General features: G+C 33.7%; 1 protein-coding gene across 1 annotated transcript; it reads left to right on the forward strand.

Annotated features, from left to right (window-relative positions):
- Positions 1-5,101: 5,101 nt before the first annotated feature.
- LOC115972079 (U-box domain-containing protein 30-like) lies at positions 5,102-7,584 on the forward strand. The gene has a single exon (XM_031092226.1). It carries the CDS (start codon positions 5,988-5,990, stop codon positions 7,311-7,313), a length of 1,326 nt encoding a protein of 441 aa, XP_030948086.1. The 5' UTR covers positions 5,102-5,987; the 3' UTR covers positions 7,314-7,584.
- The last annotated feature ends 4,623 nt before the right edge of the window (positions 7,585-12,207 follow it).

The following is a 12,207-nucleotide window of genomic DNA, read 5'->3' on the forward strand; positions in this document are numbered from 1 at the left end:
ATTGGATAACTAATTTGACAAAAAATAAAAACATATAAGAAATTTATAATCTTGAAAACTAATTTTATAATTTATTATCGATTGTGGTTGGCAATTTTTTTAACTTGAGAATATACATTAAAGTTTGATTGTTTATTATTTATACATGGTCTCTTTTATAAATATCATGTCATTGTTGAGCAACACACATTTTAGGAAATATTATAATTTATTTTGAAAAACCGTTTATTTTGGACATGAATTGTTAAAAAATAGATATAAACATTCATAATTTATCATAATTTCATTAATACTTTGACTTCACTCTTTTCACACTTATAAATGTTTCTCATACATGTCTATAATTTTAAATAAATGTTTTTAACTCTATTGTAACTAGATTATCTTGCATATACTCTGTTATTTGATATTTAAAAATATTTACTCATTATAAAATGCCCCAACCATTCATCTTTCAATTCATTTATATGCAGTTATGTAAATGTTTCAATTATTTCCTTTAAAGTTTACAACAAATAATTAAATTAATATTCTCTTAATTTTATTATTTTTTACCAAAAAAAAGTTTTAAAAATGGTTTGAGCTATGCGTCAAGTCAGATTAACCTACAAAAAATGGATTGTGTCACAGGTCAACCCATTTTGCTTCAAATAGGGTCGGATCAGGAAATTCAGACTTGTTTTTATGTCTAAAAATAAATAAGACCAATCTTATTTTAAAAATAGACTTGTATTAAAATATTTGGATCCAAATGCATAAATCCATAAGAATTGAAATGAATGACTCTTCTGATTCACAATTTGTTTAATACTTCTCCTCGGGGAATTGGAAAATAATTATTAGTACACAAAAATAGAAAAAGCATATAGTAGTAGCATAAAGAAGAGGAAGAAAGCGGAAGAGACAGGAAGCTCGTGGGGGTGGGGTCCATGTACAGCATTGCCTTTCATAAAATGCCAGTTCATCATCTTTGACCGGTATTTGGGGTTTTTTATACTTTATTAGAATATAAATTTGCACGTACGCCTCGTTTTGCCTTTCCGGTCTCCGGTTTGTTTGACCACCTTGATCCTCTCTATTCTCTAATCTTAATCACTATAATAAAATCTCGTCTCAATTGCGAACAGCAAGTATGAAATGGCTTGCTTTTTTGTGCTGCTGGCTATCAACACTTTTACACGTGCCATTGGGACCCCTGCGCCCTTTCCCACTCTTGATCCGCCTTCTATGTCTTGACTCTTGACTATCATTTCATTCAAGGGGACATTTTGGCTAAAGTTTTTGTATAGCGTTTTCTAAAGGAGATGTACAATATTCAAAGTCCAAATAATTTAGTGCCATATACTTTACTATAATTTCAGCTAAAAAAAATAAAAACTTTACTATAATTGCTATAATTATCCTCTGTGTCATACCGTGAGTACTAGAGCAAAAAAGAGAGGGAAAAAAAATGATTTTTTCTATAAAAAAATATAGAGATAAAAAAATGATAAATTTATATGATAATAACAAATAACCAATCACAGTTTATCACATCAAACAGTTGTGGAAAAATATAGCAAAATGAGTGGTACTATAATTATTCTTCAAGTCTGCTCACTCATTTGTAATTAATCAGATTGTTATTTTTTTTTTCCCTTTTTGGGTAGTATTATGAAATATGAAGAAAATAGGGAATGAAGCCAAAATATAAGGAGGTATTTAGTATTTACTAATTAGTATATCGAAATCGTATATATGTAACGCTACTCTCATTTATGGAGTTTGCGGTTTGTCTCTTACGTGAGAATTGCGTTAGTTATGCATAAGATACGTTTGTCTCTTGGAATAAAAGTAGTATATGCGTGTTGGTTTAATTATTTTTATTTATTTATTTACTTAAAAAAAAAAAAGGTTAAAGGCATCGTTTATACAGGCATCACCATAGTCATATAACAAATATTAATATATATGCTAAAATGTACTTTACAATTTTTTTTGGGTACTTTACAATATTTAAGTTTGAAGTTGCTTTTAAATTGATAAACTCTTGACTTTCAAAAGTTTTAACACCTTTGAATATTACAGTGATGTTAATGTATCCCTTCTATATGGTCTATAACAATTTAATTTCTTTCACTATTAATGTACTTAAAATAAATTTTCTTTTATCTTTTTTTTTTTTTGAGAGAGTTTCGAACTTATGACGTCCGCTCCTGATAATAGCTCTTTATCATCATACCAAAATACCAATCAGTTTTTAGTGTAGGCGGAGATTAAACCCCAAATTTCTTATTCAACCATCAGAGACTTTACCAGTTGAGCTAACTAGAACCTACTTCTTTTATCTATTTTCTATTCAAAGTGACTTCACTTTTGGTGGATTAATAGCAAGATTTTAACGGATATTCTTCACTTTTGGTGGATTAATAGCAAGATTCTAACGGATATTGATGGAATTGATATATTGACATTGTTGTAATTCAGAAGATCCCATTCTAAAAAATTCCAATCTAAAATTTCAGTTTAGTTGATTTAAATGCATTGTTCTAGATAGAATATTGTGTTAGATCTAGATATTAAATAAAAGCGACACATATAATTATAATCTATTCTCATAGAAAAAACCCTAATTGTTGTTACCCTTTCTCTCCTTATCATCCTTAGCTTTTTCATTGTCACATAACACGATTCTCTCCATTTTATGGTTTAACATTTTATTACCAATTATAAAATGTTTATAGAATTCACATCCGGTATTTTTAGACTATTCTATTTTATCATCTCAAAAAACAACTTTATCAATTATTCTATACCATTTTACAATATACCCAATATCTTAACTTTTATTTTCCTATTCTACTCATTAAAATAATATATTTACACATTAAAATAATATAATGTTGCTACAGCACCATCATATATTTTTAAAAAGTAGCTACAGTACCATTAAAATAATAATTTGTGATATAGAAAAGTTGCTATAGTGCCATCCTATATTTGCGATGGCACTGTAGCACTATGCCAAAAAAATTTGGCATATCCCATGTTTACCAGTTTGGCTGTGGGCTACTTTTGAGCTAAATTGTAAATTAGAACTTACATTTGGCATATCTAAGTGTCAATGAGAATGCTCTTACAGATCAATTTTATTAAAGCTTAAATTCCTAGAAAAAATCATGCTTAGAACTTATCATCAAATTTATAACCCTACAGATTGTCATGTCATTTTGTTTTGGTAATATCTTTCTAAATTATAAAATTGATAAATTTCAAATAAAGATGATTGTCACTTTACAGAAAATTGTTTGTTATCACTTCAGTACACAAAGAGGAGTTATATATCAAAATTTGTTAAATTATTTGTGAAAACATATATATATATATATATATGCCATAATTTTAGGATTACATAAAGTATTCTTAATAACTCATTGGACTGAAATTTATAAAATATACTTATTAGAAACAAAAGTAAAATGAAAAAAAGATATCACTATGAAACTTGAATAGCTAAAGATATCACTAGATGTCGGGTGGCTAGCCAAATCCAAAGCATATCCATTGTACGTACTGTGCCTGTATGTAATAGTGTAGTATTAATATATATATATATATATTCTCCAATGGAAAGTTGGAAACATCATTTTCTCTTTTGACCATCTTTTCCAAGCCAGAGGTTGCGCCTCCTCTATCCAAATGCCTCACGAGGGGCAGAGCAGGGGCTTCAACTCCCAGAAAGAAATAATACTTCTAACTTTTCATAAAGTTTTATTCCCATAAATTTTATAAGCATAGGATGAACTAGTATAAAAATGTACGTGTTAAGGAAGAAATAATTTTTTTTTACCATTCATAAATCTTTTTGACAGTTATATAACCGATTGAGATCCAGTGTAATAATCAAGTACAAACTAAGGTTACTGCATTATATAATATCACTTTGAAAGGTTGAGATGAAAAGTACATTTAACCTTTGACCTTAATTCTTAGATTTTTTTTTTTTTTTTTTTAAATTTTCCTTCATTTCTCACATCAAATGTGCTATTTTAGGGTGCAATAGTACACCAAATCAAATCCAACTCCTTGTACTAAGGCTGTGTTTGGTTCGCGTAAAATCATTTCCGGAAAGGAAAACGTTTTCATGTGTTTGGCTGTCACAAAATTCATTTTACGGAAAAGTAATTTTGGTGTTTGGTTCATTTAATCATTTTACCAGAAAATGCATCAAATCCGGCAAAACGCTCGTCCTACGAGTGGCGCTCGTTGATCGACGAGCGCGCTCGTCTCTCATCGATCGCTCGGACGAACGCGCTCGTCTCTCGTCGATTGCTCGGACGAACGCGCTCGTCTCTCGTCAATTGACGAGCGCGCTGGTCTCTCGTCGATCGCGATCGTCGATCAACGAGAGACGAGCGCTCGTCGATCGCGTCGCTTGATCGACGATCGCGATCGTGCACCGTGCCGCTCGTCTGCGCGGTGCGATTGTCGAACGAGCGGCGCGATCGTCCCTTTCTCTCTTTGATCTGGGCTCTCTCTTCTCTCTCTCTCTCTCTCTCTCCGGAAGTGAATTGAAGTGAAAATGAAGGCAGAAATTCATTTCCGTGGTCAAAAGTGAAAATTTCGGTCAACCGGAAATCATTTTCCGGAAAATAATGTTTTCCGTGACAGCCAAACGCATGCATTTTCCGGAAATTGATTTCTGAAATTGGTTTTCCGCCGATTCAAACGCAGCGTAAATGAGTAAATTTAAATGCAGTATATTATGTTTTAATTTTTATAATTGAATTTAAAAACACTTGGCTAAATTGAATTGATATTAAAAAAACATTATTTTTATTTAATTAATCAGTACAACAAATTGTTTGGATTCAATTGAGTAACACTTATAAAATTTATAATTAAAAAGAAAAAAAAAAAACTGAATATTACAATGACGGAGGATAAGAACGCACGTGTGGTGCACTGTCACCCAGGGTTGGAAGTTGAAATCACCGGGTATTACCGGTCACACCAAGTAATATTTTACTCTCCCCAAGAAAATTATGCAAGTATGGAGCGTAGTAAAAAAAACAAAGAAAAAGAAAAACCAATTTTTTTAATGCGGTTTTCCTTAGTCATGACCTGCTCCAAAAGAAGACTAAAAAGAGTGTGGAGTAGACTGTGCACAAGGGTAGCTTTTTTTTCTTTTTTCTTTTTCTTCGGCTTTCTTCTCTTGCACTGCTCTGACACTGTGCTTATGAGTTTTCCCATTCTTTCATATCCTCATACTGTTCCAAATCTTTTTCCCAATTTATATCATTGTGTTGTACTAGTATATGGCTATACGGAACTGTTCATAATGAGTGATTTGTCGTAGTCTTTGTATTTGTATTTTTTGTGTGTGTGGTTTTTATGTGTTGCACCTCAATTATCACCACTTGTGAGTTGTGAAAGTGTCTTTTTCATTGATCTGGTGCTTGATGATTTCACGCTTTTGTTTTGAGCTTGAAGAGGAAGTGAGTGAGTGAGTGAGTGAATGAGTGAGAAAGAGAACTTTGGTATTAGGGAAGAAGATTACTTACTCACATCTCTCTCTCTCTCTCTCTCACCCATCATTTCGTTGTTGATGATGACCATGATAATGGGGGTGAGGAAGAATGTGACCCTTTTGACCAGATAAAGAGGAAAAAAGGAAAGGAAGAAAGCGAAGTATGAAGAAAAGATGTCCCATTTGACGGACATTGTTTGTGGATTGTCAATGAGAACAACATAGATAGGGAAAAAGAGACAAAAGTGTGAAGAGAAGAAAACACCACCCTCCCTCTTTCCTCTTTTCTTTCTTTCTCTCTTTCACTTTCTCTTTCTCTTTCTCACACGCTTCTTGTACTCTTGGATGTGATAGGACTCCTGGAATTTTAAGGAGTGGTATCTTTCTCTTTCTCTCTCTCTTTATCTCTCAGCAATAACAATTATCTCTGTCAAATTTTTCTTTGAGCCAAAAGGGTGTTCGATAAAAATCATAAAAAATGCGGATGTACCAAGCTTCTAAGGTGAGCGGTGGTGGGCAAGTTTTGGATCTGGAAACCGCAGTGAAAGATGGCATCTTGGGCGGTGGATGTGGCGCTTTGTTCGGTGGAGTTGTGGCTGAGAAATTGGATCTGAAGAAAATGGTGGCAGAGCTGGAATCTGTGGATGTTCCTTCGGTGTTTATTTGTCCAATCTCACTGGAACCGATGCAAGACCCTGTGACACTTTGCACGGGTCAGACTTATGAGAGATCCAACATTCTAAGATGGTTCTCTTTGGGCCATTTCACTTGCCCAACTACGATGCAGGAGCTTTGGGACGATTCAGTCACTCCAAATAAGACACTTCAGCAGCTGATTTATAGTTGGTTCTCGCAGAAGTACTTGGCTATGAAGAAGAGGTCAGAGGATGTGCAAGGCAGGGTTTTGGAGGTTTTGGAGTCTTTGAAAAAGGTTAAGGGTCAAGCTAGAGTTCAAGCGCTTAAAGAGTTGAGACAACTTGTGGTTACTCATGGTTCGGTTAAGAAGACAGTGGTGGACAATAATGGGGTTGCTTTGGTTTGTTCTTTGTTGGGTCATTTCACTTCACACGCTGTTGGGTCTGAGGCAATTGGGATTCTTGCGAATTTGGAGCTCGATTTGGAGTCCATGGGGATTCTGATGCAACCGGCGAAGATGTCGTTGATGGTGGACATGTTGAATGAGGGGTCCATTGAGACAAAGATCAATTGTACGAGGTTGATCGAAACGTTAATGGTTGGGAAGGATTTTGGGTCTGAAATTGTGTCAAGTTTGAGTCTTTTGGTTGGATTGTTGAGGTTGGTGAGGGATAAGAGATACCCAAACGGTGTTTTTGCTGGTCTCAGTTTGCTCAAGACGGTTTGTTCACATGAACCGGTTAGGAGCTCTGTTGTGAGCATTGGGACTATTCCCCAATTAGTTGAGGTCCTACCCAGATTGAATAATGAGTGTTTGGAGTTAGCCCTGTATGTACTAGAGGTATTGTCCACTCTTCCTGAAGGAAGATTGGCTTTGAAGAATTGCCCCAACACTATCCCCAATGTGGTGAGGTTGATGATGAAGGTTTCAGAGAGTTGTACACAGTTTGCGTTGTCAATCTTGTGGGCTGTTTGCAAGCTTGCGCCAGAAGAATGTGCCTCACATGCAGTGGAGGCAGGTTTGGCAGCTAAGTTGTTGCTCGTAATTCAGAGTGGTTGCAATCCTGTTATGAAGCAGCGGTCTGCCGAGCTTTTGAAATTGTGTAGTCTAAATTACACAACTACTATCTTCATTTCCAAGTGTAAGCTTACAAGAACGATACAATGAAAAGGATAATGACAAGTTGTTGATATAAGTCTCATATTTTTTTTCCTCATTGGCCTAAGGAGCCAAGGAACCAAAGAGCTTGTGGGATGCAGCAGAATTTAAAATGGAGTTCATTGGGTTTCTGAGGTACCCTTTTCCTCTCTTGTGTATACTAAGAAATTAGATTCCATCAATTAGGTCCAATCGAAAGAAGAAACATAAATTGTGGAATGAGCTCTATATATTGCATAGTTATAATTCTATGGTCTATAAGCAGGCTGTTTTCAGTGAATTTTTCCAATAAGTCCCAGAGTCTTCATTCGGATTGGGATATTTTGTTTGTGAACATTAGTGCTAATCTTGTTGCTGATTGTTCCAATCCACAATTGAGCGGTGTACAATAGGTCTCTTTGATGGATATGAGGTGGGTTTAGGGTGTGAGAAAAACAGGAAAGGATGGGAAGGGAATTCTCATTAGCATAAGTTTGAATTGTAATTGTAGTTATTTTTCTTTCTTGGGTGAATTGTAATTGTAGTTAAGTTTACACGGATGCCCAATCCTAAACTTTTGTCCCTTTTTGTGAAAATTATTGATTTTGGGGGGTTATCATTGAGTCTCACCATTGTAGAGTTGGCTTGTTATGCTTCAAACACAAAAACCATGTAAACCCAATTGTATTTTCTCTTTTTATTTAAATGATTTAACTAATTGAATTGCTTACTTTGCTCAAGCTTGGATCTTTTATTTATTCTGTTGGAATAAACTACTTGAATTTTGCAATTCATATATGTGTATTTGCAACTTATTTCGGCTACAAGAGATATGATCAAAATTGAGAGAGATGGAAGTGTGTGACTACCATGTTTTTACTTTAGTTGAAAGAGGTGAGATGAGACAACTCTGTCATACTCATACCATATGTCAAGTTTGTTTGTTCATGCTATCATACAAGCATAGAATAGAAAGAAAGACGGTAGCAAAACAGAGCTCACTACAAGTTTGAATTATAATTCAGAGAGTAATAAATGCTCCAACGTAGTCCACTCCTATCACTGTTATATGCCGCATTGAATGGACTGATTTTGACAACATGGACTACCAGCCCAAACCTTACCATTCAACACGGGTCGACTCAAACTTAACCTGCCCAATAGGCTGTCAGAAAAATAAATATGAAAGTTATTTTACAGCACAATTTAAATAGAGTCCTGTCTTTTTACTAAAAAATAAATGTTTAAATAGAGTGAAATATTTTTATATACAGATTTTATTTATTTATTCTATTTTAAAAATAAGCTGGATCCAATTATTTATATATGGAAAAAGGTATGATTTATTATATGATTGTTCTTTATTATATGGTCAAGGCACCAATTAATTTCTTATTTATTTATAAATACGATAAAATTTCAACTTATGATATACCTTTAGTATTTTTTTAATCTATTAAGGCTGGTTAAGTGTACATTTAAAAAAAAAAAAAAAATTGACAACAACCGGGGGTTCTAAGATTGGTTCTCTTTATGAAGGAGAGCAAGTTGTCACTAAAATTCATTGTTCTTGGCAAGTGCACCATGCATCTGGATTTATATGATCATTGAGTTATTAAAAGTCTAGAATTGAGTCGCTCAACCAATGATACATCTTCATGTCACTCTCAAAGATTACTCTCTCTAATTATCACTAGATGATAGTGGGGGTGGGGGGAGATTACTCAAGTCCTCGAAAAATATGTTTGGAAGTGTTGGAGACATCTCATCCATTGTTCTTTTCCTTTCTCTTTCAAAGGAGGGAAAATAAAATTAAAATTAAAAAAACCACTAGGAAAAAGGAAAACCCAATAACCTACATTAGATTGCAAAGAATTTTCTTGGGTTTGTGGGAAAGGGATTAATAATCAAAAGGATATCTTGTGTTTATATATAGTTAAAAGGGCCCTAGTTGCCACTTTTGTCGTCAATAATGTGTGCACACGGACACCTCACACTTCCTTGACCAAGGAAAAGGAAAAGGAACTTCAAATCTTGTCCACCTGAAAAGAAGAGACAGCAAGAAAACTTTGGTGGCATTGGCAATGTATAGCATCTTTGAATAAGCCCAAATAATCAAAATTTCTATCATAGCTTTAAGAAAATCTAATTCCAAACTTTGTTGCAAATTTGGAACCACGAATTGCATCGTTATCCATCTCAAATTTCTAGTCAGAAACTAGGAGTGGTTTTTTTTTTTTTTTTTTTTTTTTTTTTTTGAGAAAGAGAAACTAGGAGTGGTTGATAGTTGATACTTTATTAAATGTAGACCGACTTCAATAATCAATTTTGATTTCAGGATCACCAAACTAACGAGTCCAACTATATTTAAGTGCTTTTACTGGTTTTGCAAACCTACCTACCCCAACTAAAACAGAGACGATTAACTAAAAATGGCAACTCGACGTGATGAAATAAGTAGCTGCTAGTGTCAATGTGTCAAGAAGCATGATCTACTAGTACTACTGCAAAGAGTTAATATTTTTCTGGTTGGTCCACTTTTGGATTAGGTACACCTTCAATATCTCCCATTATGTTTTCCTCCAAAAAAAAAAAAAAAAAAACTCCCATTATGGGGTACCGGATACACTTAAAAAAAAAAAAAATTGTCTTCCAAGTTTGCTAGCTTAGTTGTATTCAAGAGACTTAATTATCAAGATATTCATCACTTTTCAAAAAAAAAAAAAAAAAAATCAAGATACAACCCCAGGCTTTTATATAGTAGTAATAAAGTCCCACGTTAGGTCCTTGTTTTTTAAGTGCAGGTGGAGTCATAAATCACGATTTTTCTTGTTCAATAGTGATGGGACTGACGAACTCATCTTACTTAGACGATCTCATCAAATATACTCATCCACCTTGGCAGGATATGGACGAACACAGGGTAACCGTTAATGCGAGCCTTCAATGCCACAGACGGTTACCAATCAGTGAACAAACTGTTAAAGCCTCATCAAAACCCATATTCATGAGACCTGAGACGTTACAAAGGACATTAAAGCCACAATTAAGGCCCCACACTGGTCAGAGATAAATCAGGTACATAGACTCACAAAAAAGTATTCATAGATACTTTGATATTCAGTCCTCTCTCATTTTTTTCTAAAACCTTCTGTATACTGACTTTGGTATTGGAGGCGTGGTAACAGGCACCACACCGGTGACCATCTTAAGGGAAATTATACTTATTTTGAGTTAATTCATATATTTTATTGTTGGTTTTGGAATAATGCTAAATAATCAATTTTGTACTTAATTGAATTTTAATGCGTGAATTTGTCTTTTGCAAGATAATGAAATTAAATAAGTGGATTTGGGCAAAGAAGAAAGCTAATGAACTTTAATTTTACAAGGGCCATGATGAAGTCAAAGAATGCCAACCCAATTAAATTCAAGTTCAATTGGAGTAAGGAATCAAAGAAAATTTGCACCTAATCCAAGTCCAATTTAGATTAGGATTTCAGCCTGTGCACCAGTTAGTATTTGCAGCATAACTTTCGGCTCCAATGTCCAATCAAGATGATTCACGTTGGGCTAGAAAAATAACTTAAAGGGCTACAACTTTGTAGTTTACAAAAAGTCTGAATTCTGAAGTTAAATGGGCCAAAAACGTCGGTTAATTGAACCCTAAAAACCTGGGATTTCCTCCAAACGGGAATTCAACTTGTAATAGGATTCATTGACCTATTTATAGGCTCTTTAGGGCAAAATTCAGGGGAGCTGCTGTAGAACAAAATTTAGGTGAGCATAATTTAGGATTTCTTAAAATTTCTTTATAGTTTTTAGAGTTTATTTGTATTATGTATTGCTAGAAGCCTTGCTAAGGCAAGGAGTGAAACCCAACCGTTTATTGGTATGTTCTTAACAATTATTTATTGGTTTTAATGCTTATGTTTTTATATTCTTGATTGTTTTACTCATCTAGAAAAGTATTTAGTTCTGTATAATTCTTTGATTTATCGTAGACTCCGGGCACGTTAAATGCTTAGTATTCCCTGCGAACTAATTCACTAGTTTTGTTTTGCCTAAAACCAATCAATTGCATGAAACTACCTTAGACAATTAATTCTTGAGTTTTTATTGTTAAATCATCCAACTAAAATCATCCTACGTTTGAATTTTAGTTGAGTTATAAATAAATATTGTTAAGACTACCAATAGATGTGTTGTGTGTGGATCCCTAAACCTTAGCGCCTTAATATATTATTATTTTCACTCAATTTAAATTACCTTTACCAAACTACCAAATATCTCTTTAGTTAAACTTTATTATTTTAGTTTTATTCTCTTGTGGTTTGCTAATTAATTCCCTTTTCCCCGGCAACGGTGCTAAAAACTTGCTGCGACTTAAATAATGCTCCCAAGTGCAAGATTGTCGTGAAGTAATAACTTAGAAAGTCCGAGGTCGAATCTACAGGGAAAAGGGAATTGATTAGCAAACCACAAGAGAATAAAACTAAAATAATAAAGTTTAACTAAAGAGATTTTTGGTAGTTTGGTAAAGATAATTTAAATTGAGTCAAAATAACAATATATTACGGCGCTAAGGTTTATGGATCCATACACAACACATCTATTGGTAGTCTTAATAATATTTATTTTATAACTCAACTAAAATTCATACGAATGATGATTTTAGTCGGATGATTTAACAATAAAAACTCAAGAATTAATTGTCTAAGGTAGTTTCATGCAATTGATTGATTTTAGGCAAAACAAAACTAGTGAATTAGTTCACAGGGAATACTAAGCATTTAACGTGCCCAGAGTCTACGATAAATCAAAGAATTATACAGAACTAAAAACTTTTCTAGATGAGTAAAACAATCAAGAACATAAAAACATAAACATTAAAACTAATAAATAATTGTTAAGAACATACCAA

The sequence above is a fragment of the Quercus lobata genome, chromosome 12 (genome assembly GCF_001633185.2).
Source record: "Quercus lobata isolate SW786 chromosome 12, ValleyOak3.0 Primary Assembly, whole genome shotgun sequence".
NCBI classification, from domain to species: domain Eukaryota; kingdom Viridiplantae; phylum Streptophyta; class Magnoliopsida; order Fagales; family Fagaceae; genus Quercus; species Quercus lobata.

Bases quoted from the DNA above. Each gene is read 5' to 3' on its own strand.
- LOC115972079 (XM_031092226.1), top strand. From the start codon at position 5,988: ATGCGGATGTACCAAGCTTCTAAGGTGAGCGGTGGTGGGCAAGTTTTG.